At 41.1% G+C, this 27,238-nt stretch overlaps 1 protein-coding gene across 2 annotated transcripts; it reads right to left on the bottom strand.

The window, feature by feature from the left end:
- Window positions 1-1,713: 1,713 nt before the first annotated feature.
- CYBB (cytochrome b-245 beta chain) lies at window positions 1,714-23,862 on the bottom strand. Of its 2 annotated transcripts, none has more exons than XM_066571660.1 (13): window positions 23,788-23,862; window positions 21,278-21,373; window positions 19,804-19,914; window positions 16,329-16,413; window positions 15,242-15,387; window positions 14,280-14,470; window positions 10,610-10,739; window positions 9,602-9,694; window positions 7,967-8,220; window positions 7,522-7,684; window positions 6,548-6,694; window positions 5,236-5,360; window positions 1,714-4,483 (listed from the first exon to the last, which is right to left on the bottom strand). In XM_066571660.1, the coding sequence occupies exons 1-13, from the start codon at window positions 23,830-23,832 to the stop codon at window positions 4,357-4,359; spliced, it is 1,713 nt and encodes a 570-aa protein (XP_066427757.1). In that variant the 5' UTR covers window positions 23,833-23,862; the 3' UTR covers window positions 1,714-4,356. The 2 variants fall into 2 exon arrangements, with proteins under 2 accessions (XP_066427757.1, XP_066427758.1); XM_066571661.1 differs by having other exon boundaries at window positions 7,967-8,199.
- Window positions 23,863-27,238: the final 3,376 nt, after the last annotated feature.

The following is a 27,238-nucleotide window of genomic DNA, read 5'->3' as shown; positions in this document are numbered from 1 at the left end:
CTACTTCCCTTCCTCCAGCTATGATCATTATTTTCAAGGTGGCTCAGTCTTTTGAGGGGCAACAAGGTGTTTTTTTTGGCCATGTCCCTCATTTCTGAACAATGAAAATTAAGTATGGGTCAAATGAAAGGCTTTTTTTACAGGATAAATGAACAAAAATTGACTCACACATGCCAAAAAAGTCTAGGACAGAGCAGCTCATAAATTTCTTTCATTTCAGAATTTAATGTTAAAGTCATTAATCAGAAGGAAAAAATATTACTGGAGAGGTCCAAAACAGTCTGCTTTGTCAATCCAGAGGTGGGTACTGCCCTGGTCTGTTTGTAGTGACAGGGGAGGTTGCAGCAGAACCACGTTTGTGAGATGAGCACTGCAGTGGTTGGAGCTGGGGTGAAGCTCTTGTGCCTCTCCCTGACCGTGCATTGGGCACAAACACTTGAAACATTGGCAAGAACATCGTGGGAGCTGGAGATTGAGAGGAAATTTTCAGAGACTGGGAGAAGGAAGGAATGAGAAGTGAAGCTGGGGCAGCAGCAACTGGTAGAAAAAAAATGGACAGAGAGAAATCAGTGGTAGCTCTCTGGGCAGAAAGTTTGCCAGGCAGAAGAGTACCAGAGGACAGGGAGGGAATGGGGCCTGCAGAGGTGCAGAATGGGAAAGCATTTGTAATCTTTCAGCAAGTCTTTCAACAATTTTCCACTCCAATGTGATTAATTTTGCTGTTAGTCTGGGCTGGTTTGTGTGTGGTGAATGTAAATGAGACCAGTAGTTGTTAAGGTCTGTACCAAATGTAAAACTGAATGTCTGGTTCATGAAAAGCAACTGCTCTGGCTTGTGCCTGTGCAACTGATGCTGTTTTACACAGTCAGGGATGGGGATCATGATCCTGCCATCCTTTACAACTGCAGCATCTTAATATATGCTCCTAAATTCCTTTGAGTATACATAACTATGTGTTCAGACACTTGGCTCTGCATTCTACAAGAATATCATTGAAACAGTAAAAAATATAAACAGCCAAAATTAACTTGCTAAGAGCATTCCAAAATAGAGTAGGATCCTCAGAAAAAGTGCCATAATGAGAATTGAACATTTTTGTTTGTTTGTTCAAAAATACCTTGTATTTCACAGGCAGCTTTTTTTTTTTGTTGTTAGTTTTTGGGGTTTTTTTCCATTTATAATTTAGCTTAACCCACCATCTGAGAACTGAAGGGCAGAAAATCCCCACTCAGCAGGGAAAGTCTTACAAGACTTTGAAGAGGAAAACCTATTTTGCAGCTGGGGTGGTTTCCCACCATGATGGTGAACAACAGGCACAGCAGCACTTTTTTTGTAGCCTGAAACTTAGGAAAACTTGGATTTCATTTGCTCATATTTACATTTGGCAAGTAGGGAGCAGAGAAGGAACTGGGGGTATGAGAAATGAGACCCAATCTATCAAGTTCTTGCTTGAATACATCATCTGAGCATGGCCCAGCTCCTCTCCTCTCCTGCCAATTTCCAAAGAAAAGGTGAGGCCAGGGGGAGCCAGAGCTGCTCAGAACCCCAGAGGGTCACAGCCTTTAAATGTAAATTATCATTTAAATGTAAGGCTAACTGCAGTGGATTGGAGAGTGAGGATATTGAGGAATTAACTAACTGCCTATTTCAGATGACTACCTATGGGAAGGCAGAGAAAATATTGTATAAGAAGGGAAGGAAAACATCCTAGGCTGAGGCCATAAGTGAACTTGGAATTTAATCCAAATTGCTTCCATTAGTTGAAACAGTTATTTTAATAATCCAACAATTGGCTTTTCTTGCCCTCAGCAGAACATTTGTCATTTGAGTAGGCGAATTTTTGGCCCTGAAGCAGAGATCAGACTTCAGTACACTTCATAATACACAGAAGGAGGAATTCTTCAGCCAGAGGCCCAGGTGATAGCAATGGTCAGATTGCAAGCAGTGGCATTTGGCCCCAAAAAAAGAGTGTCCTTGAAGCTCACCTGTAGCCCACTGCCCTTAGGACTCTAACTAGTTTGTTTCTTATACTTGTATTTCACTGCTATTTATTTCACTCTTGTACCCTAAATTTAAGAAAATATTCATATTCAGACATGACTGATTGTGCATGGCTTGCTATTTTAGCAGGATCAATATAACTAACTTTTGAAAAAAAACTGAGAAACTCTCACTTATTCTTTCCTATGTTTTAGGAAGACAATGATTTATTAATAAACACAGAATTACTATTTCTGAGTTCAAGTTGACAAGCCCTGGTGCAAGTGTGCAGCTGGTCAGGAAATGTCACTGCAACTGGCTAAGTAAGGAAAGATCCCTGATGTTTTAAGAACAAACATGTCAATATATAGAAAATTAATGGTGAATTAAAATACGCCCCTCCAAGACTCTTAAGATAAATATGCTGTCTCCATGTGACCCCTTGCAATTCCTCTTTGCCCACTTTATATGATTATGAAAGCCTGATCACATTTCCATTAAAATCAAGGGTAAATATTTCAGTGCTCTTTGCACAGGATGAGACCCTTATTATATTTTAGTAGCAATATTTACTCCACAGAAGAAGTTTCTTTGGCTATACTTATGTTCTGTTATGATTCAATAGATGTGTATCTGACAGAATGACGTGGATTTGAATATGGCTCTTCTGAGGGAAAGAACTGGAAAATTCCCCACCAAGAGTTAATCTTTGCCAACATTTGCTGTTAACTGATATTAATAAATAGGAATGGTAGGCTGTCTTTCTGAAGTAGCATTCAGAGCCTGAATAACATTTTAAAATGCTGTAAAGGGAGGACACATATCCTGTCTGGCAAGCTGAGGCGTAAAATATGCTACATGCAACCAGATGGCTGCACAAAGCTGTCTGAAATTGCAGAAGGAGACCACAGCTTTCTTCTGTGGCTGCAAGAACCTGCCAGGAAGGTCTTGTGCTGTGCAGGGGCTACTGCAGGTCTTGGCTGTGGAGCTTAAAAGTCACAAAGCAGACAACTGGGATGAATGGAAGACATGGTATACTAAAGTGTGGCTTTTTCAAGGGTTTTTGCACTTGCTTTTTCTTTTTTTTTTTTTTTTCTTTTTTTTTTTTCCTATGCTGCTGGCTTTAATAGTTTTTTTTTCCTCTCTTGCCAGTATTAAAAGTTTTGGTTCCCTTTTTTGGTCTGTTTTTAAGAACCTGCTACCTGTAATGTGCACACAGAGGCACTGGGCTGTGTATGGGAGTCTTGTGCACATCAGAAACTTTACCCACAGCTATTCCATAACTGAATGAAGTGAGCATTGCTTTCTCAAAGCCAGTTTCACCTCAAAGAGGAACAGCTGAGCAATGGGGCCAAAGGCACTGTTTGCATCTAAGAGTGCTTCAGAAAACACCCATTAAACCATTCAGCAACTGCTTTTTTTCAGCCTTGCACAGCAGAAATGGCAATCTTGGAAACACAGAACCTCTTCTTGTATGGCTCCCTGCACTGTGAGCCTGAAGATGTGAGAGTGAGGGTGTCCAAAGCAGGCAGCAGTGACTCACACACCAGGTGTGGGACTTGAGTCTGTCCTTGTCACCCCTCTGCAGCTGGGCTGGTTCTCAGAAGCCCAGGTGGTTCCTTTTCAGTTCTTCACTTCCCTGAGGAGAAGCAGCTTCTTTTCAGCTGCATGAGTTCTCTCTTGGAGAGGATGTTTAAGGCTTATGTTGGAAGCCTGGAAGGTGTTGGTCCACAAAGGAGTTTTCCTCTTGTAAGGAACGAACTTTCCCAGCCACCCTTTTGCAACTCCCCTGGTTCCAGGGGAGAGTGAGGATATTGAGGAATTAATGAACTGCTTATTTCAGAAGACTTCCTATGGGAAGGCAGAGAAAATATTGTATAAGGAAAGGAAAACATCCTAGGCTGAGGCCATAAATGAACTTTGAATTTAACTCCTAATTGCCTCCATTAGTTGAAACAGTTTTTCAGGATAAGCTGCCTCCTAATAGCAAGCATTAAACTAGAATGCTTTATTGTTCAATAGCACTGAGCTTTATGGGTGTGAATTGGCTCCCAAAAGCAAATGACAGCCTCCACTCTTCAGCAGTCCTTGCAAATAATAGGAGGATAAAGGCAGTTAATTGAGGGGAAATGCCCTCACACAGACAAAGAAAACAGATTTCTACTAAATAGCCAGCACACAGAGGGCAATGAAAACTTCCCTAAGGTAAAACTGGACTCTTATTCTACCACAGAGCCAAAATCATTCCCAAGAAGCAAAGGGACCTGTGTTAGTGTAGCTGAAATTTAGAAGCTGGGCTGTCCTTCCCAGACTCCAAACAGAAAAATAGATTCAGTCTTTAGACTTTGCTTTTAATGACTCCCACTTGCTTCAGAGTTAGAAATTTTCTTTGTTAAAAATGAAGTGTACTCCTCGTGGATCAGCTTCTGAGTTGCTGATGCTCTGCTTGTTGAGTGTGTCAGCCAGGCCCTCAGGGCCACAGAGGAAAACACCTATTCTGGAGCTGTCAAGAAAATGAAAATATGGTCAGAAACTAGGTCTGGAGCAGCTGGATATTCCCCATGTAAATCATTTTTATGTTCTACAGATGCAAGGTTTTTTCCCAATTACAGGAATTGGGGTAGAACCGGACAACTATCCCCTAAACCTTATAACCCCTTCAAACTTATTGCAGCTTCTAAAACAAATGATGGACTAAATCTCAGCTCAGCCTTAGTCAGTGAAGACAGGTTTATTGACCTCACTGAATCAAAGAAATAGAGATTCAAAGAGCTTATGGCACAAATTCTTGAGAGGAGCTATTCTGGTTTTTTCCTGCAAATTTTGGGTGGTTAGCTAAAGGTCATCCATATTCAGGTTTGGTTTCTAGAGGTAGAAAGTGGTTTTGGAGGTGTTTAGACCCCACCTGATATTCCTATTTACTTCAGCTGGAAGGATAGGGCTAGTTTTTTCCTAAATCTTCTGCTAGTAATTAGAAGAAGTATCTTCTGGAAAAGGATACTTTCCCACAAGATATCCCAAGAAGTATCTTGTGGAAAATGAATGACTTTTAAAAAAGTTGAAGGTCAAAATAATTTGTTCAAGATCATAGATCATGTCCGTGGCTGAAAAAAAATAGAAAAGACCTGGAGAATATGTAGGGTAAAAAAATGCTCCTGAAACTTTATCAGCCAAAGGAACAAGATTTTGCTCTATGGTATGTATGGCCATTAAACAGAGGAAGTCCACAGACACCATAAATTTGCAAAAGTTTACCCAGGATGCTTCCCCGCAATTGTTTTGAACTCATTTTCCCAGTTAGGTCTTCCATACAAGGTTTTCTGTTTCAGTCCTGTAATCACATCTTTCTCTTCTTCATGATGCACTGCAAAGTGAGTGGCCTGTGGGAAATGAAAGACAAGGGACAGATAAATACTGCAGCATTGTGTTCTGGTTAAAAAATAATAATGTCAATACTGACTGAAATATTTCCCTAATGAGATTATGGAATTTATGGTATTTTGCAAGGAAAGATAAGACTGATAAAATCCTGGCTATCAGTATCTACCCCTTCCTTCTCCCCAGACTGGGTGATCTCAAGAGTTAAATCTATGAAACATTGAATGCAGCAATTAATTGTAGGGTTTTTTTCCAATGAACAGGTTTAGTCTAAGAACTCTAACACAGGACTGCAAATTAAAAAATCCTTTCCCTTCAAATACAATAGCATGACTCCCTTGACCATAATGAAATCCTGCCTGTTTGTTCTCTGGAAGGTTTGGTCCATATGAGGAGGCCTTGCCTGTGTAATTTCCAGCTAGACCAGTTAAGTCAAGAAAAGCAAGGAAGAGAAAATGTGGTTAAAGGCATAAGCTCAGGCCTTACAGAGTTCTGTAGCCCTTTTATATGAGATAAAAAAAGCTCCAGGTACCTTTATCTCCAAGGAAAAAAAAAAGGAGGAACTTTTCTTCTTTCCTTTCTCTTTTTTTGATGTTCCATATGTGATAACTTCCTTGCTGCTCCCCCTACCTGTCTATCTAGCTGAGCTACAGCACTTTGGGCACATGGTGAATTTTGCAGTGGTGAGATAAATGTAATATAAAACAGCACCAAAAGTAACAGAGCGAGAGCCTTTCCTGACTCAATCCCACATCCTCAGGCATCTGCTCCTTTGCATCCCCACAGCAATCTACCAGCACAGGACCAGAGAACTCATGAGTCCTGAAACAAATATGCTGCTATGGTTCAAGCTTTGTGCAGTGGCTTCCCTGGTTCCTAAAGCCCTTAATTACATGCTTGAGGCAGCATCAGCTGCTTTAGGGACTCATACATGGTCAGCTGAGGTTCCTCCTGTGAACAAAGCCTGCTTCCCACAGAGCACAGCCAGAGGAAAGCAGAAAGGAAATCAGTGCCCATGAACAGCTGATCCCAGGTAACTTCTGATGGATAACACCTGTCTGCACACACCCAAAACCTCTGGGAGCCAGATGGATGCCCAGGATAAAAGATCATTTGAATAGCTATGAGAACAAATTTTCTAACATCAACCTCAGTTTTATGGCAGTGATATTCCCCACTGTGTGGTTACCTGAGTTTCATCCCAGCCTGTAAGGTAGATGTTGTAGCTCAGAAACTCTGCATTATTCCTCTCCTGCATTTGAGCCTCCAGAGATTGCAAGAGGTCAGCAAACCATTCAAAGGCATGAGTGTCCCTGCAAAGCCAGTAAAAATAAATCTGGAAGAGACAAGAATGAGCTGTCATGGGACACAGGCACTTATGTTTTCCAGGTTTATGTCTGTTGACAGAGTGAGGATTATAGAGTTCTGGTAAAAAATGCCCTGAACACTTCAGTAGATGGGTAGAAATGGTATTGAAGCTATTCAGGAATTTTGATGCTGAGAGGGTTATAAAGCTGAATGACTAACTGCAAGAACAAGGAAATATATTCCTGTTTCTCTTCCACATTTTTAGTTTGCAATGTTTCCCCATTTATCTCCTTGTAAAACAGTTTGTTAGGACATAAATAAATGATTTAGAGGTGCACTCTCTTTCTGTCTGCCGGCAGGCGAGATAAAGTAGGTAAAAAAAACCAGTTCTGTTCTCTGAATATGGCCTTAACTGCAAAGTGTGACCCCACACCTCTGCACAGGGAGTTTCCAGGGGCAGGAGGAGACAGGAGGATGCTTCCATTGCTCTTCTACTTATGAAAAAGCCTTCCTCTTTGTGCTGAGGGAAGGAATGCAATATTTCCCCAGGCTGTATTAGCGCCTTGAACTTTATGTTTCTCAAGTAGATGAACACCATTTCCACTGCAACTGGAAATCCCCAGGGCCACAGTCAGGATTAGCATGCATGATTTGGCTTTTAGGCTGTTTCTCCTTTCATTATATTTTTGCTTTAGAGCCTCCTGTTTTCCTCCTGCTAACCTTGAGAGGCAACTGGACTCTTCCTTCTTTTAGGAGTCATGCATGCCTGGAGCCAGATCACCTTTGCTGTGCCTGCTTTGACTGGGCCCTTGAACAGTTACAGGGGTCTGGAAAAGAGGACACAGGCATCCATACCTTCTTGAGCTTTAGGGTGGTGGCATCATGGCAGTATTTGTACCAGACAGACTTGAGGACAGATGCAAAGGGGGTGACCCCTATTCCAGCTCCAACCAGCATCACAGTTTCATAACTGAACACGTCCTCACTTGCTGTTCCAAAGGGGCCATCCACAGCTATCCTGGAATTTAAAGTATGCTTATTAAATCAGAAGTGAATATTTATTAACACCATTTAAAATGACAGTTAAAAGGTATTTTTCTGCTACAATGCATATTTGGACTGAATACTAGTCAGCAAAAGGAGAAGTGGAGCTGATAGAAAAAACTGTAAAGAGGCATCTAAGACCCACATCTGTGTCACCATTTAATATTTGTATCACTGGTGCCATCAAATTGCTTGAGCAATATTTAAACTGCCATAGGTGTTTTTTGACTTTACCATGGAGACTCTTTGTACATACTTGGGCAACTTCCATGCCTCCTGGAATTCTTGTTTATCACAGCCACAGGCATTGAACAAGCCCTCTGTCCAGTCTCCTACGATTCGGACGTGAATGCTGAAGTAATCCTCTTCTGGGGCAGAAGTCAGTGTAAATGGATGCCATTCCAGTTTAGACACTGCTGGACATTTGACAAAAATGTATTGTCCAACCTCCATCTTGAAGCCTTTTTTCATCATCTGGAGCTCAATTGTCTTGAAGGGATGAATGACCACCTACAGTGAGAAGGGCATAGGGAAAAACAAGGAAAAGAAAATGTCTGTCCTCACTGATGTATCTCACTGATATATTTACATCCACCATCACTAACATCATCCTCTGCTCTGAGAGCAAGGAAAGCAGGTGAAACTTTCTTCCCAGCAGAACTGAAAGTGAGCAACAGCACCTGACAGGCAGATAAAAGCCTGCAGAGGATGCTGATGTTTTGGTTGAAGTATTTTCTCACACCACCACACTTGCAGCCACTCCAAAGGACAGGCCAGGCTGGCACATCTTGTAACACATCTCCAGATCTGTGGGAGCACATTGTTAATTCCAGACGGACCTTACCCACTGGCACAGAGCACAGAGTTAATGGGCCTGACTGTAAATATAGGGCCAAAACCACAGGGCTATCCTACAGATATTGGACAGGTAGTACCACTGGAAATGGATGTTTTCTTATTTTAGTCAGGTGAGACCTTGGCTATTCTTTAGAAACAATCTTCTAGAAGTAAAACCAGTAATTCTGTCACTCAAGTTTTTAATCCTAAAGTTGTCTGCCAAAATTATTTTCATTTCTAAAAAGAGATTTGCAAGAGGGAGAATCAAGTCTCTCTCTGTCTGTTAATTTTGGTATTAACTGTGGTGTTTAGGATGGTGAAGGAAATTTTCTGCCAACAGGACACAAAACAGATGCCATAGAAATATAGTGTAGAGGTAGCACACAGGATATTTTGGTAAAATTACCAAAAGCACACAGATATTTAGGAGCCTTCCAATGTGTCAGCATCATTATAGAGCACAGTAGAAGCACTTAATGTCATCCCCCAAACCCTGCTATGATTTGAACAGGGTGTGTCCTCAGGATGCAGCACAGTGCCATATGAGGAAATTACCCTGGGAAAGGCCAGGATAGTTTTCATAAGTTTGAGCTCAGTTCTATGCTAATTCAGCTGTCAGAATTTCAGGATCAGTGTTAATATCTCTGCAACACACCACAGAAATGAAAGCTCAACATTAGATTCAGATACATGAAACACACATGCTCTTAACTTGTGTTCAGGGGTCATTTGTTCTGTGTCTTAAATTAGTCTCAAGTCCATGGAATTTCTGTACTGTGGAATTTTTTCACCCAATACAAGGAAAATTCACTTCTTTCCTAAAATTCAATCCTGTGCCTTAGCTATATTCCTCCTCTTCCTCACTTTTAGAGGCTACATTTGGATGTTAGGTGTTGGCATCACGACAGCAGTCAGAACATTCCTTCCACTGATAACCTGGGTATGTAGGAGCCTCTGCCTTTGCTGCACCATTTGGAGGAGAAGGTGAAGCTCTGCCTGGTGTTAAGTGCAGCATCAGCACTTACCTTTGTGATAACAGGTTGTTATCACTTACCTTTGTGATAACAACCTTCTGCTGTGACCTCCAAAACCGCACCAGCCGCTCACACAGGTACAGGAACATGGGACCCACCACCCACTTCCACGTCTGTAGGCAGAAGAAAATTCTGTGATTCTGGGTCAGATGATGAAGATCACAGAATCATAGAAAGGTTTGGGTTGGAAGAGATCTTAGAGATCATCTAGCTCCAACCCCCCTGCTGTGGGCAGGGACGCTTTCCACTAGATGAGATGGCAACTTAGATCAATTCAAATCCTGGAAATTCTATAAGCAGAGGTGAAGTTCAAGTAATCTCTATTATTTATAAACCAGATTAGGGAATCCTTAAGATATATGATATTTTCAAAATTCTGGTCAGAGGGGGAATTTCTTTCTCTGTTAAGTGTTGCAGCTGGCTTTTTAGTTTCTACTAGAGTTACAGCAAGGTATTTTCCTGCAAGTAATTTTGTCTCTGTCTAAAAAAGAATGTAACAAAGTGAAATGTGGTATTCAGGTATTATTGACTCAGGTCTGTATTACTGCAGGAAAAGATGTGGTTTCTGTTAACAGCCCAGTCTGAAATGTGAAAGAAGAAACAGCCTGGTTAGTCAATAAAAGCTGAAGTTTCAAATTCACATTTCCAAGGGTGTTATTTTCTTGCTAATGATCATTAGTCCATTAATAATGTTAAACTATTTATTATGAGCATTATAGCACTTTCTAGATATCCCCAGGAGCCATTACTTTGCAGTTTACTTTTTGGATAAAAAGTTCTCAGATACCAATTGCTCTTTTGCTTTGTCTGTCAGCTGTGCTTATTTTACAGCACGCTGGAAGTGTGCAGTCTGTCTGGAGTCCATTTCTGCTTACAACCTACTGTGTCCAAACCTCTTGCTTCATGCAAAGAAAGCTGCCACTGGAGAGTGCTGAGGGTTATATGGCTAGTTTTATATGCAATTTAAGAAAAAACAGAAAACTGTAAACATTTCCAATTGGATTTACACACAAGCCAGCTGTTCTTACCATAGGAGGATTCCCTGAAAACTGGGGGATTGGACAAGCCTCAGTCTTGCCCCAGAGAGTGAAGTTCTTGTAGCAAATCTCTGGGTTGTGTTCAGCCAGGCTTTCAGCTGTCTGTCCCCGTACAATACGACTGGGAAAAAAGTAAAGGTCATTAAGGCAATGAAATTAAAATGAAAGTATCTGTTCCTTATTGTTATTCTATTTATGTACATCACCCTATTTATATGGAGTTGTCAATTTGTGCACTGCTACAGCTCTGATACACATTTACTGCTCTAATCTACCCACAAAGTTACCATTAAGAAATAAAAATGGGGAGGGAAGTTTGTGGGATAAAATCCTGATTTCAAGGTTAGGTGAGGAACTGAGAGTTATGTCCATTACCACTTCCAGGATGTGGTCACAATTAGAAAGCTTCATTCTTTTCTGAGTTATCCTACTTTTTTTCTTCAATTAAAAAAAAAGTAAAACCTGACTGAAAGAAAAAAACAAACAAAAAAACCAAAACCCAAAACCTGGAATGGACAAGTAATCAATTTGCTACTGACCACAACAGAGATTATTCCTGTTGTTTATTTTAGAAATTTGGAGATCCCTTTCCAAAATATTCTCCCTTTGGAGCAGCTGTTCAGGTGCTATGAATGAATACAGATGCTTTTGACACAAGCAGCTATTACAGCTAGCACCTTGCATCAGCCAATTATCTGGCCTCAATTTTCTTGCTTGGTTGTCTTTTTGTTTATTCATTTGTTCTTTGTTTTAATATAAAGAATATGCTAACTGATCCAGTACAGCTGTATTTCCAGTAACAGAACTGGTGCAGAGAGGTAATTTTAGTTTCAAGGGGCAAAAGTCTATTCTTTTTCACTATTTCCTGCCTCTGTTTGGAGTTCTGCCAACCTCAGGATCCTAGTAAAAACTTTCAGATTAAGATCTGCTGAATTTTCCCTAGAAACAGTCTGCTTCTGATCAGGCTGGTCAGTTTTATGCCAACGTGATTCTTTGATATCTTCTCCCCATGACTTCTCTTTCTGCTTTCCTAGCTCAGTGCCTGTGAGCTAGACAACATTTCTGATATTTCAAAGAACCCCATGGTATCTAAGCTATATGCGTGCCTAGCTTTGTGTGACAGATTTTCCAGAGAATTGTTACAAAACCTCTGCACAGGGTTGAGAGATAAGATATTGCTCATAAATATTACTAATGAACCTCTTCTTCATTAACTGTTTGATTAATATCCTGTCTGAAAAATAAAGGGAAGCAGTGACAGTGTCCCAGCAGCATCACGAGTTGCAATTTGCAGGAACATCAGCAGTTACACTTCACTTCCCCACTAATGACAGGGGGTTCAGCTGGGCCACCTCTGGGATCATTTATGGGAACAGGAGGAGCCCATTTCCTCCACTGCCCTCCCCATTGCTTAAGGGAAAGGGGGTCTGAGGGTTTTTGCCTTGCTCTATGCTCTATTCAAGGTTTGACAATGTCAGTACCCTGTACAAGACCAAAAAAAATTATTTCCCCTTATCAGTCAGTGTAGATGCTCTTTCTAGTACTGTAATTAAGCTTTCAGCAGTATAGACTTATAGCTATTTCTTTTTTGGCTGAAGGTTTTCCTTTAACTCCAAAAGAGTGAACTGCACCTCTGTACACCCTCTCCTCCTCACATTTACTGTGTGGGGAAATTTGGGACATTTGTCTGTGACACAGAGCTCATGCACAAAAACCATCAGTGCTTCAAAAGTGCTGTAACAGCTTGTAACAGACAAGAATTATTGTAGAGTCAGAGAATTAAATCACACAATGGTTGGGTTGGAAGGGACCTTAAAGTTTGTCCAGTTCCAACCACCGTGCCATGGGCAGGGACAACTTTCACTGGACCAGGTTGCTCAGAGCCCCATCCAGCCTGGCCTTGAACAATTCCAGGGATGGGGCAGCCACAGCTTCTCTGGACAACCTGTGCCAGGGCCTCAATACCCTCACAGTAAAGAATTTTTTCCTAATATCTGATCTAAACCTACCCTCAGTTTGAATCCACTCCCCCTTTTCTGTCACTGTGCTCCTGTAAAGTGTCTCTCCATCTTTCTTGAATCTGCCCCTTTGATGCCATCAATAAACTTTGACTCAACTTTCTGTATATACAAAGATGTGTGTTTGCAGAGATTAATGAGAATATGTGTGACAGCCTTCTGTCCCGTGAGATAAACTGGCATTCATGTCTCTTCCTAATATGTTGCTTTGAGAGTGTCAGCTCATACTCATTCCATGACATCCATCTTTGCACACCTGAGATGCCTTCCATGAGTGTAACAAGCCCATCTCATATTTCTCAGTGTATTTTCTCTTAACTCAAAATGTCATTATTACTTTGAAGGCCAAATAAGTGGGGTCACTGAGTTCACAGCTGGAAAGCATCCTTTCCTCTACAGATGAGAATATTCCTGTTTATATCTGCTTCCAAAGGACAGCTGAACTTCACTGACAACACTGCTGCCCAAACTCTTGCCTTTTCATTCCAGTGCAATTAAGATGGTGGGAGTACAGTGAACACTGAAGTAAATAAAAATTCAATTTTTATAAAATATATGCTTTCCACTGACCTCTGGAAAGGGCAATGCTTGCTTTCTGATAGCATTGTGTAGTAATTACTGGCAAGTTTGGACATTGTGTCAGTAACTATACAATGTTTGCTGCAGAAAACATGAACCTCTTGTTTTTTTTCCTTCCACAAGTTTTGCTCAAACTGTTTCCTTGTTATGAAAGTTGGAATGAGCAAATATGCTGGGGGTGATTCCCATCTGCCTTCTATTTGTGTTCTTCCTGTTTTACTTTGATTTTTGACTTCTTAGTGGCACTAATGGGCTGTAAGGAAGTGGTTTTGAATAGTCATTTTTGCTGGGCATTTTTAAAGCACACTTTCTATTGCATGTAGGAGTTCCTTTAAAATGGGCAATGTAGTGTAATTATGAACTATTTAAATGTAGCTCAGATACTTGAGTCTTTTTTCTTTATTCACCCATTCTTTGGTTTTATAAAATGGATCTAAAGTTCATTTTTCTAAGTGCTAAAATTGTGTTTGTGTAGTGCTAAAACTGTTTCATTAGGCTTTCCAGCTCTTTCAGAAGATATGAAATGAAGCAACAGCAGAAAAAGATCTTTGGCATTTGAAAGTTAAAAACTTTACAAATGCCTATTTCTAAGTTGAAACAGCTAAAAATCTATTCTTAAATGCTGCTTATACTACGAGTTCATCCAAGTCTGAAACATAAATCTATATTACTATAGTTTTCATTATCCAATAAAATTCTAAACTCTGTAAATTTTTAATGAGATCTCCTTACATGCATGTGTGTGATGCAATTCCTTTTAGGAGAGGAAGGAAAATTAACAATTAAAAACAGAACCCTTGGAAAAGAGTTTTGCAATTAAGATATCAGAAGAAGTTAAGTGATAGCGAGCCTAAGTATGCCAAAGTCACATGAAACCTGTGTGAGGACAGCTTGTTGCAAGTATCAGTGAGAGCTTCTTGACTCTCAGAGCCTCTACTGGCCCATCACTGCCATCAAAAACAGCTGCTGCTCAGTGACAGAAGTCCCCATACTCATGTGTGAAGGGGGCTTTAAATAAAGATTCAGTGGTTATCAGATATTTGGTGATAAGTGCAAATACTCACCCAGCACCGTGGATGACAAGGCCAATAAAGAAGATGACAAAGAGATGGTGGGTGTACCAAAATACTTCAAAATATGACCTCCGGATGGTTTTGGTGGATGAGGTGATGATGAGGATGAGGGCCAGTGTGATGACAACCCCAGTGATGCCAGCCAAGTATGTGAAAGCCACATAGAGGCCCCCAACGGGATTCTGTGAAACAATTGCACACCTTGGTCTAAGGAAGGGGTTGCACCAAAGCAGAGCCAGTTGAACCATCCTCACCAAACCCTTTACTTTGTTATAAGTCCTTAAGTCATCTGATGCCAAAATCCCTGTTCACTTTTGTTGCACTGCACATTTACCTTTACTAAGGTAATTGGAAGTACAGAGAATGCTTTTTCCATGAATTAACACACCAAACATGGCTTCTTACTCTGCCATGGCTCAGCAGGACTGCTTTGGGGAAGGTGAATACATTTGCACAGGTCTGGCGTTCAGAGCTGGAGTCCATATTTTGGGAGCTAAATGAAAACTCTCCTTTCCTCTGGTGTTGCACAGCTGTGGGACTCATAACTCATGCAGAGTTTGGAGGCTCAGTGCTCTTCTGAGAAGTAGGGAAGTACTTTCTCTTCTTTTTCCTCACTGACCAGAGCTTAAACCACTACACTTCAAAACTTTTGCCTTTACTTCTGTGTACCTTTCTGAGTGTCATGTCTAAGTTAGAACACTGCTTTACAGGGTATGTTTTTACATAATGTTTTAAAACTACTTTGAAATCCTCAGGTGAAAAAGTTTAAAGTACTACCAGAGCTCAACAACGATATTACTGGCAAATATAGAAAACTGAATTCTACAAGGTTTTTCTGCAAGATGGCCCAAACCCAGACTGTGGACACCAGAAACAGGCACTCTGCTCAAATAGTTTTGTATGATCACCCACACAAATGCAGTGATGGCCCTTTGGAGTCTGATGTCACTTACAGCAATGGTTTGCCTGTAGAAGTTGACATAGCTTTCCTTTGGTTTGTCCCCAAGGCCAGAAAGCACAGCTGCCAGGGTGCCTTTCTCTTCAACACGGGCTTGCACACTCCACTCCACATTGAATAAGTGTGCAATGGTGTGAATTGCTAGGAGTGACAGGAAAGGAATAATCAGCATTGACCACAAGTACTCGGCAGTCTGGGGTAACATCTCAAAACGTTGTCACATTTGTCAACTGCTGCTTAAAGGCTCTGCTGCTCTCGCCGTCTTCATCACAATTGCAGATCAGTGATGTGTTTTACTGTTAAAATTTTACCACCTGAATTTTGCAGGTTTTGGGTGAGGGAGGGAAAGAAGTAATGGGAAATTTTCAATATATTTTTGTTCAACAAAGCCTTTCAACAATTCAAGTAGCAGTACCCTAACAAATAGGATACTGAAATATGAAATGGCTTAAACTATTTTTTAGGATCATCCTCGTGCAGGACTTCTGTAAAACAGCCAAGAACTGAATCTGGATTTATTTGGGGTCACATTTATTAGTGCTGCTTTGTTCTTCAGTTTTGCTAATAATCATCAGTAATATCCTCACTGAGCTGAATGCATCCAAAAACCTAAACCAGCTGAGATGTTCACATGAATTCCATACATGTCTTTGTAGGGTAAAATTGTACAATGCTTTTCAAAATTTGAACCACCTCCTACAAGTAGATACTTATTTGTCTTCAAAGCAGGTCCAAGCTTTTTATATCCTTTTTAAAAAAGAATTTCTATTATTTGTTTTAGATGGCAGATAAGAAGTAACTAAATAAGAATGAATCCAGTGTATCCAGTTCTCAGGACATTGCTAAACACCCTTTATTAAACTATCATAAATGGTACTTACAGTTCAAAATACAGGTACTCTTTCTTATCTTTTGCTCTCTGACAGTTGGCACATATCTGGAAACTGATTTAAGCCTTGGCACACACTGACTCCTTTAATGAAATCAGGTCACTGTCCATATCTTAAAGAACTTGAATGCCACCTGGATTCCACGTAAAATACACAAGAAAGCAATAAACAAAGAAACATTAGAGTACCAACCAGTGTGAAGGGCGATCATCCAGGCCACCATTTTGTGAAAGGTGAGGTTTCTGTCCAGCTGTCGCCTGATCCGGGTAGAGCAGCACTTTGGGTAGAAAGAAAAAGGTATTTGAAGATTATTTGTGTTGTCTGTGCACACTTTTTAAAGGCAGGGACAAAACCAGAAGCTCTGAGCACACTGGTGGCATTGCTAGGAAAAATGTAGAATTCCAGAATATAGACAAAAATATTTTCCCCCATCTTTCAGAAAACAGGAATTCCAGATTATGTTTTAACACGTCCCCCTGAAACAAAGTATTTGATAAGGACAAAGAATTTAACGTCCAGTATAACAAAGGAATACATCTTATTTCTTTTAAATTTTACATTATAAACAAAATGAGAGATCACAGTCTGCCATGGCAGAGTGACTGCTTTGCTAGCACCAGGATCCTATTGTAGGTCACAGTCTAGAAACAAGCTGCAAAGTTTGGGTGTAACTGTCTCAGAGAGCTCCCATCCCAAATCATATCACCTATGGCAGTGATATGAAGGCATTCCTTCTCCAAAATACTGGATTTACTTCCCAGGCATTCACTTACAACTTGATTTTGGAGTTACCAAAAAAAAAAAAAACCAGCAAAAATCACTGCAGATACAAACCAAAGAAATCAATTCTCAAGAAAAACAGAGTGGTATTTTCATTATTATGGGTTCCTAACAGACCCCACATGAACTCTGCTGAAGTCCCTGGGAGTTTCCCTAAAGCCTTAAGTCCCTGTAAAGCTGCCATTTGCTGTCTCCACACAGTAGAATGCATGACTGTCATGTGCTGTATGTTTGCATTGTGTTTGCTGACCAGATAAGGGAACAAAACACTGTGCAAACTACCACAAGTATTTCCTCACAAGAGACAAACACTCTGGGGCTGCCACAATCACTTCAGACTACAATGACAACCAGAAGAAATTTGGCCTTTTTGTATCACCTATATTGAGAAACAATAAAAAAATATTGTAGAATAAAATGTAGCATAGTGAGGCAGTGCTTGACTCCCTTGCAAACACCACTTGATGCAAGAAGTGAAGGCCAAGCAATGGCAGAGGGCTCCAGCTGCCTTCAGTCAATGTGGATCACTAACAACAGTTAATACAGCAATAATGGACATGCAAAAAACAATACAGCTGTCTTTTCAATTAAAAAGTTGCAAAGTTATTACAAATAACTTTGTATCGTGATTTCTGGGTGGCAGGATGGAGACGGCAAGACTTTTCTGTACACTCCCTTTGAACGCTGTGTTCGAGCAATTCTTTCCTCTTCTTGACCCCAATGACATTGCTGTTGGGAAGGTCACTTCTCTTCCAATAAGTTATTTGACATTTAAATGATTTTTCTGATAGATCCTGACAGTTGTTACCTGCAGAGCATAGCTAATCAGAGACAACAGCACAACAAGCACAAGCAGCTGTCCCCCTGTGCTGAGGCCACCACAGCACTGCCACTGCTGGTGGCTCACTGGGCCGTGGGTGTTTTTGCTTAAGATCTAAAATTACATCCTTCCTGGGGCGTAGCTTTACTGCAAAAAAGCAACTGGAGCTAAACAAACAGCAGCTGTCTAAGAGCTGTTCTATGCCCCTCCCTGCCCTCCTTGCTCACCCTCAGAGCCCTTTGCTTCCTCATTCCCAGCCATCAGCAGGAGAGTGTGCTGCCAGCAGGAATGGAACGGTGTCTCCCTGCCTGGGACTCACTTTTATCTGGGTGTAGCCTGAGTGACTCTGCCACAGTGCCCAAGGCAGAAGGACTGACTCTAGTTTGAATACAAAGAGGGACAGTTTCCCAAGACCTTGGTTAGAAAAGTTAGGTTATACATGCTAGGAGAGGAGCAATTCAGGACAAGTAGCACAAAGTCCCAGCTGGAAAACAATTCTCAACACCCAGAATCAGTTTTTGACCTTCCAGTAGCCTCCATGTGTACACCCAGCTCTTTCACTGTTTTGAGCTCAGAACACCTCTGCCCAGCTTGCTTTCACCTGTGCAATCTTAAAAATGCCTTATATGATCATTGGCTCATCATTATTTTCCAGGTGAATTCATCGATAGCAGCATTAATTCTTTTGAAATTTATGTTCATTATTGACTTCTCCTGCCAGAGGAGTCAGCTCTGGATTTTGGCTTATACTTGCTGATCTGCCTGGGGAATAACAACTTTAACCCTACAGCTTTATTTACTATCCTTCCTCCTTTTCCATGAATGGAGGGTATGGCTGGCTGCTTTGGAGCATCTCAGGATCTGAAGGAGTATAGGAAAAGACTGAAAGCCTGACATATATTTCCAATTTTATATTCCTAAGTGTTATTCCTTAGAAAGGCTAGAGCGCTGGCCTCGCTCATAAATGTAATTAAAGAGTTTAATGTAGTAGGCACATCTCATTTATTCAGCCACACTCATTGTGAAGATGTATGATGTACTAGATGGGAGTACAGCCTATTTTGTCTCTGGTTATTTTCTTATTGCTTCATATCCCACTTTCTTCCCTTATGAAGGACTGTTGAAACACTGCATCTATTTTATCACTTCCTCTTCTGCTCTGCCTCTCCAGCCCCTGCAGGCTGTCTCATTTGCATTAAGAAATTCAGACTGGGTTTAGAGATGAAAAACGACTTCTGGGAACTGGTTTTGTTGAACATGTTTTTGCTAAAAGTGTCCAGAAAGAAAGGAAGAATCATTATACATTTGGAAGGACAATTCATTAATTTGAGGAGCATATTGCTTTTTCACTGGACCATGGCCTGCATTGTCTGCATTATTTCTGCTGTAATAGCCAGAAATCAAGATTTTGGCAGTGTGATAGAGTCAGTACTATCATAGGAAGCCTCTCCAGCTGTCACTTAGGATAAGCTGTCCTTTCCTTAGTGTCAGCTCCTCAGTGCTGTGTATTACATTTGCATTTGGGAGCTCAAAAAAGTCAAAACGCGTGTTAATTATTTCATCTGAGATGGAAATGCAATTCAGACAAGATAGAATGTAAATTTATGAGCCAGCTGAAAAAAAGTCCCATTCTGAAAGTCTGTAAAAAACAACATTTACCTTAAGGACTGAGCATGCAAAGACAGACAGGGGCTGATATTTCTCTCTCTAAGTGGGTGTAGCATCAGTGACAAACAGTGGATGTGTGTGAACACCAACAGCTTCTGCCAGCCAAAAGAGGGACTTTGCATCCAGGGCAGGACCATGCCCAGGAGGGAGCTGAAAAGGGAGGACTCAAAGGAGACTAATTCAGCTAAACTCTCAACAGAGCTCTAGATACCCCATGGGCATTAGACCTCAGTCTTGCTCACAGCCAAACTCCAGGCTTATCTGCTTCTCATAAAAGGACATCCTCAAAATATGGTATATTTGGGGAACTTGGACACAGTTTCTTGGTATACTTGCAAGTCTGTTTAGGTATGAAAGATAATATCTTTCACAAATTTTGAAATTCTTTCTTCATCTTACCGCACTTGATCCTCTGAGGAAGGAGAGCAAGTTTCGACATACTGGCAGCAGAATCAGCATGCAATTGAAATTCAGGCAGGCTGCAGGGGCCCTAGCAAGAGCCAGAGCACGCTGGAATTAGAGAGATGCTGTTATTAATTGCATTACCTAAGACATTATCCAGGGCACAGATTTCATTTATGTGTTATATCATAACTAGTGTGAGATCTAGAGTTCACATTTACACCATGAATGTTCCAAGGAATCATGCTCCGGTCAAGTCAGAAACACATGTGCAGGCAGAACATGCTCCTGCAGACAGACACCTCCTGTTTTCAGTTTTGAATTAACATGGTTGTATAAAAAGCTCTCTGCCATGTTTGGCATTCAGCAGTCAAACACAGGTGCAAATCTAAGCCATTGGTAGAGTTTTGTGTCCCAAGGCTGTAGAGAGTCTGTGGTTTCAGTTGGTGAGGGTTATGGACAGCTTATAAAGAGAAGTGGTTTAAGTTCTCTGTCAGTAAAGGAGTCTAGGGAAATTTGTTTCCTCAGCTTTTAGGAATCTGTTTCCTTAATGTTGGTCTTTATACCCTTAATTATTTAATATTTTTGAACTGTTTGAAATGAAGGAAAAATGACCATATTAATCAAAATGCAATGAAGGGAAGAGAAATAATGTTTGCTCTCCTTGCATGGACTGGCACCTTTTAGGTTTTAAAACGCAGCTGTTTGGGTTTACAATGAGCTGTACTTATCCAAGCACAAGTCTCTGTGACTTGAAAGGCAACTGCATTGCAAAGGACATGATTTGATCCACAGACCAGAGGCTGTATGCAGAATGGGATTTCAGGCTTTGTAGAATTAAACCAGGGCTTTGCAAACCTTCAGCAAAATGCTGTGCTCTGTAATCTGAAGCTTAGGTTGATTTTTATGCCTGTGATCACGGTTTTAAAATATGTGAACAAATTAATTTTCCTTGTCAATTGGTCATGACCTGTGGTAGATTTGGAAGCAAGTTTGTAGTAGGACACTCAATGCTGCATTAACCAGTTGGATTACATGGAATAGCTCAGGATCCAGGATCACTTCACTACCTGGCTACCACTCACACTCTTGATGAATATATGAATGGTGATTGCTTTTCAGAGCCAATATCTTTATAAACTATTCATGGTCTGAAAAATAATTGCAAGGAGAAATGACTGCACAACAGTCCAAAGGCAATATTTTATTAATCTTCTGCTTAATAAAGTAGCCACAATTAATGCTTAATTTAATTACCAAGAGCATAATAATTAACTGAAAACATCTTTAGAATGGGATCTCTCTATTTTGTGCACCAGCTTCCTGTTCAGAAGCACTGAACATCTGCCTGCATTCAGTTATCTGCTTGCATGTGACTTCTACATGAGCCTGCTGCTCCAGTTTTGATCAGCTAAAACTATTAAACTGCTGTGTGCTCTGTCTGTGCCAAAACAATAATGTCTGTACTTACGCCAAGGAGCACTCTGGTGTAGAAGAATTTTGGTGGGACATCATACACAAGATAATACCACCAAAAGAGGAAGACATTTAAGCCCAGCCACACAAGCTGAAAGAGAATTAAACAGGAAGCTTACAATTTGTTGTTAGAAGTAATCCATCTGAATTTACACAGTTCAGATAACAGTCAGTTACTTCCCTGTGCTCCTGTTTGCACAGAGAGATGTACTGCAGGGTATAAAGTTTTCAGCAAGGGTGACAGAAATCTTTCTGCTGTAAACAGGCTCTGATTTGTGAACACAGGGTACAGGAGTGGCAATAGACCAAAACACAGCAATGTGCAGCTGAAATGTTTTCACAGGTCAAGGAGTTTAGGGCTGGTTGTATCAGGACTGTCATATTACAATTGTTTAATTCTGAGCCCAGTTAAATCTCTACCACTGAAGGTTAGGGACTCTTCCAAATGGCAGCTCCATTCCACAGGGACATTAACCTGTGTGAGAGGAAGACTTGGAAGCTGTGACAAAGAAGCTTGAGATCTAAATTTAGATGGACTAAATTGCACATAGGGCTGAATTCAAGAAGAGGATCTGAAATCACCCAGCAGGGAATATTCAACACAGGCCCTTGGTAGCATGTAGACTACCCCAAACCAGGCTTTGTGGATGTACTGCAGAATTTTCTCACACTTACACATCCTGAGGTGCATGCTATTAACTCTTAGGCAGCTACAAGTCCATCTGGCCAAAAAGGTCATAATAAATCTGGATATTTGCCCTTCTGGAGCTGGTTGGCTGATTCCACATCCCATATTGAAACATATATCCCATATTGAAATACATCCCGTATCTGTAACACTGCACTCAGTTTAAGTAGTTTTGCTAAGTGTTGCATGTAAACAGAGAGAAAGTCTGAGAACTGGGAGAAAGCCCAGAAAAGGTGACATTACAGCTCTTCACCCCTCCTAACCCATATATTTTGCTAGTTCTTTGGCTCAAATAACACTGTAAAAAAAACTGGTTTTATTTCAGATCTTGAAAATGTAAATAAATACTGGGAAATGAAGGGATTTCCATCAGGGTAAGGGAGTATATAGGAAATCCCCAAGTCCTCATTAAAATACCAAGCTCATCTCAGGAATAAGTGCTTAGGACACTTATTAAAAGTGACAGTGGCACACTCTGGCAGCATGTTTCTGTTTTGTTGAGGTACATCAGCAGGAATTGTGTCTGTCCTGTTTCTGTCAAGCACTGGACAGCCCTGTGCCTGCTCAGTGTGCAGTAAAGGTGGAGAGGCTAAAGCAGAACACTTGGGTGGGGTTTCCAGTGGTCTGTCCTTTTAGCTGGTTTCTTTATGTCTGTTAGTTTCCTTCCCTATTACCCTCATCTTGTTATAGCTTTGAGGTTCAAAACCCAAATTCCTTATTTGAGCAAAATAAAGTCCTCTTACTTAATCCTTTTAATATTTCAGTTCTGGTGGGGAAAAAAAAGGCAAAAAGAAAGCCAGAATTCACCTCTTGGCAGTTTCAACTTCCTCAAGTCACTGAAGGTGACAGCACACACAGTCCCTCCCTTTCAAAGCACTGAAGTGCCACTGCTATGGGATTATATTCCTAAATTACAAGGTCATATGCAAGTACTGATTGCTCATAGCAGCAGAAATACTTCTTGGAATAAAGATGCTCACATTTCAGTCACCAAAAAATATACAAATTCTATGCTTTCTTTTTCTTCCTCTCAGTATTTGCATCTACTAACAAAAGGTAGCCACAATACTTGAACTGCTCTTAGATTTTGGTTATGCATATGTTTTTAATACATATATGTATATGTACATAATATATGTATAGAGGTATACCTTTAGCCCTTGTATCACAATGTGAAGTAAAAAAACCCCACTAGAATACAAACTCATTTTTCTCCAAGGAGGACTGTCCTGCTTACTCTTTAGCTCCTGTAAATGCAACTGCGATTTTCCATACTTTTAAATCTTGATAAGAATTAATTTAACCTACTTTCACAGCCCCTCTATGCAAACTGTAAACAAATTCAATTCAAATAGTAGTTGTCTTAATAAAGGATTCATGAATCTCTGCTCTAAATCTCTGCTCTTTCCTCCCTTGAATCTGACATTAATAAATATTTTATACCATCAAGACACTGTGCTTTTAGTTAGATCCCCTTCTGTTCATAAAAGTGAAAGAAAGGGTGATTGTTTTAATTGCTTTCTCTGTTGAAGTGCATGTATTTAAGTGAGTTTTAAAGTTATTTGTTTTGCTCAACAAAAGTATTTCTAACAAAACAAAGTTAATACACAATCATTTATCAGTTAACAATGAAGCCTACAGCAACTGAAATACCAGAGAGCTCCTTAAAAATTATTCCCTCAAAGCATTTCCCTGCATTTGCTGCTCCAGTTTCAGCATAATCAGGTGCATCTTTCACTGGCACAGTGAGAACTGCTCAGCACAGCTTTCTGCAGAACTTTTCACTGGACACAAATGCCAACAGAAATTGTACTTACAACGACGAAGATGGACAGTCCTTCATTCTCCACCCAGTTCCCCATGGCTGCCTGAGATGTGTGAGCACAGCAGCCCTGCTCTCTCTGGGACAGACTCTACGTCTTCTCTCAGGAGGAAGTGAGAGCAAAAGGTTGCAGCACCCTGTTTCCTTTCTCATTCATTTGGGAAATAAGTTAACCATTTAATCATGACCCCAGTTCTGTTTTGAATATGTTTCTCTCATCTCTGCATATAACATTTCATAACTCAAATATGTATAAACTGTTGAAATAAACTTTTTCATTGTGATACAAAGGATAGAATAAATTGTACAAGTGATCAGGTGTTCTGCTAAAAAATGTATTGCCACTTTGTATAACTTTTAATGCTGAAGTGTAACATAGAGAGCACAGAAGAGTTACCTCTGCCCACACCTGTCTCTTTTTAAAGAGTTACCTCTATCTGTCTCTTTTTAATCACCTCAGGACTGAGATGCAGTCCATGCTGATCTTTGTTGATAAATAATCCTTATTACTATTTCTCTGCCAGTAATTCAATGTCCACAGAAACTTCAAAGTGGAATCTAACATTCTTCTTGTCTGGTACATTTAAACCTCTCTAAATTCCTTCCAAAATTCCCCTCTGTTCTGGCCAAAACTGAGGAGAAATGTCACTGGATAGGCCTTTTTTCCATGGTTTTGAGTCTCACAGGATCCCCTTTGATGGCCATCCCAAATGGATCACAGAATTACAGAATGATAGGATGCTTGGATTGAAAGATCATCTACTTCCAGCCCCCTGACATGGACAGGGAGGCCACCCACTAATTCAGCCTGGTCAGGGCCCAACCAACCTGACCTTGGATGCTTTCAGGGATGGGGTAACACTTCCAGGGATGCTGGATGTCATCAGAGGGTCTGGTGCCCATATTTTTATTTATGGAGGTAGCTTTTGGAAGTTAAACAGTTGGAGTGGCTGGGAAGGAAAGGAGGGAGGCAGTTCTGATTTGTGGATGTCCATTCTTGCAGTGAGACAAGCCTTCTCTCCCTGACCAGGAATGGCAGTGTTCTCACTGCCTTTTTCTTCTCCCTAGCTCAGGGCAAGTAACTTGTGCCTTCTCTGGGGTAAGCCAGTGCAGGTATCCAGGATGCTCTGAGCTTCATCAACTTTACCTTTCCTGGAAGCTCCTCAGGCACCATAGCCCCTGAAAACATGGATTTATTGGCTCAGGAGGTTTCTGACAGGCTACAAACTCAGAAGGGGCTGATCTTGGATCAGTCACAACAGTTGCAAAGTCTGAGGTCCTTTTGACAGCCTGAACGCAGACCATGAAACAGAGTTTATTTCAGCTGCCTTCAGCCTGGCAATTATTAAATGCAGTAGCTGATCTCACTGCCTGAACTCAAAAGAAAGGGCAGAGGTGCTGGGCCCTTCCACAGCTGGTGAGTTCTGCTGCTCCCTGATGCCTCTGAGTTTTCTGTTACCTCTGAAAGTGACATGACAAGCACAGCAAATTTTGCCTCTTGCTGCAAGTGACAAATTTGAGTAGAAATGGTACCAAAACCACCCACTCATCACCCCTGATTTGAGTCTGATTGTTTCACCTTCTAAATGAATGAAACATTTTTGCTATTACAAAAACCTGAATGTTTTATACTTTGTACTTATTTGGAAAATACATCCTGTACAAGAAAAAAACATGTTGTCAGCTGTGTATTAATTATGTAGGAGTGTAAAACTAAAGCACGGAAAAAATTAAATGCTATCTCAGTCTGTTTATAAAATTTGTTTCGAGCTACTTGATTACAGAAAGCATTTTTCATCCATCTTTGTGCTCAAAAGTTCAGTCAACACTGATCCTTTTTCAGCATGACAGTATTGTAAAAGTATTCATGTCTCAGGGTTCTTCCTTTCCTCACAGTAATTTTACCTCATTGCTTAGGAATTAATTTAGCTCCTCTCCTGCTCTGCACAATAATGGTCTGTGTATTGCTGCACAAATCTAATGCCAGGTGTTTGCAATAGGCCTAAGGGTTTCACACATGTCCCTAAAAGGGACAATGAAAAATTCTGCAAGTAAAAACTTCCAAAGAGAGAGTGATGTGAAGAACAGAGTGAGTGATCCAGCTCCTCCTTCTCATGCAGCAGGGGGAAAGCCAAGTAGAGACCTTGATTAACCTCTTCTATTTTGTAGCCTGAAGTCTTTATTTTGAATGCTGTGCAATCACTATTTACCAACCTTCCCTTGATTCTACACCAAAGAGGAAGAAGCAAACAAGGGACTTGTCAAGTTGTCTTCCCTGAAAAGACTCTTCACATGCAGCCTGAGGCTGTCACTCTGTGTGCTTGCCTTCACTCCAGGGAATGACATAGCCTGAAACTTCTGCTCCTTCTGTTTTGTTTACAAATAAATTATTCCAAGCTGAGAGAGAAGAAAAGGGGATAAATATGAGCCAGGGAAAAACATGTCAATGAGACTCCAATGACTGGCAGATCCTCTAGGTCCTTGCTTTACACCATAACTATCAATGCAATTCCCTGCTCCAGTACTTCCCCACACTGTCTTTTGCAGTCATCATGAGACACCCATGTGCTGTATTAAAAAAATCCATGTCTGGTCCAGATGCTGCTTGCCACAGCAGTCTTGGCTTGAAGTCAGGCAGCACCACCACAAAACGGGCCAGAATGGCTGCACACTGCTGTGTTATTGTAGAAGAGACACCACCAGCAGCATGTCCTAAGTACAGACAGAAATTTCATCTCAGTAAGCCGTCAGTAGTTTCCAGAAGAGCTGGACTAAAGCTGCAACAGCATAAACTCCCATGTATAAAGGCAGAGGTAAAATTAACCTGCCTTTGCTCAGGACTGAGGGAGAGGGAGCCCAGATGGCATCCTTTGGGCAGGGTACCAGCTTTGTCATCTGCTAATGTGGCTCTGGAACACAACCATCATCTCTGCGAGACTTCCCTTCCCAGCGCTGCAGATCCACTTCGTTTACACGTGCTGGTCACAGCCCAGGGTAGCTTTTCTCTGCCTGGAGACAGGGACTCCACCAGCGATTTCCAGCTCAAGAAAACACCTCGACAGACGTGAGAAGAGGGACGGCAGCTCTCCTGTGCCCGTCTCGCCCGGGTCGGTGGTTCAGCAGCCCCGCGGTGCCACCCGCTGGCAGCGCCGGTCCCGGGGGAAGGAGCTGGAATCCTGCTCAGCCCTTCCCTCCCTATGCGCCTGCCCTCGGGCCTCCTTTCCCGCTGCATCCCTGCTCAAAACCACTTTCCTGCTTTTCCCTCTCTCTTTCAGCACTGGGCTGTCAAATCCCGTTTCTAATTAGCAGCTCCTGATCGCACTCCGGGAAAGGACTTCCAGAGCTCCTTAGCTCACTTTGTTCTTCCTAATAGGATCTGCTGCAGCTGTATCACTCCTGACACATTTGCATCCCCATTCCACAACCAGAAATTAAGGAGGTGCCGC

The sequence above is a fragment of the Molothrus aeneus genome, chromosome 2 (assembly GCF_037042795.1).
Source record: "Molothrus aeneus isolate 106 chromosome 2, BPBGC_Maene_1.0, whole genome shotgun sequence".
In the NCBI taxonomy this organism is placed as follows: Eukaryota; Metazoa; Chordata; class Aves; order Passeriformes; family Icteridae; genus Molothrus; species Molothrus aeneus.
The sequence above is the reverse complement of the archived record's forward strand: the minus strand, read 5'-3'. Positions and strand labels throughout refer to the sequence as shown.

Coding starts and splice junctions, on each gene's coding strand:
- CYBB (XM_066571660.1), bottom strand. CDS start 23,832: ATGGGGAACTGGGTGGAGAATGAAGGACTGTCCATCTTCGTCGTT. Junction 15,388..16,328: donor GATGATCGCCCTTCACACTG/GTTGGTACTCTA, acceptor TGTCACTCCTAG/CAATTCACACCATTGCACAC. Junction 9,695..10,609: donor TTTCAGGGAATCCTCCTATG/GTAAGAACAGCT, acceptor TTCTGCCTACAG/ACGTGGAAGTGGGTGGTGGG.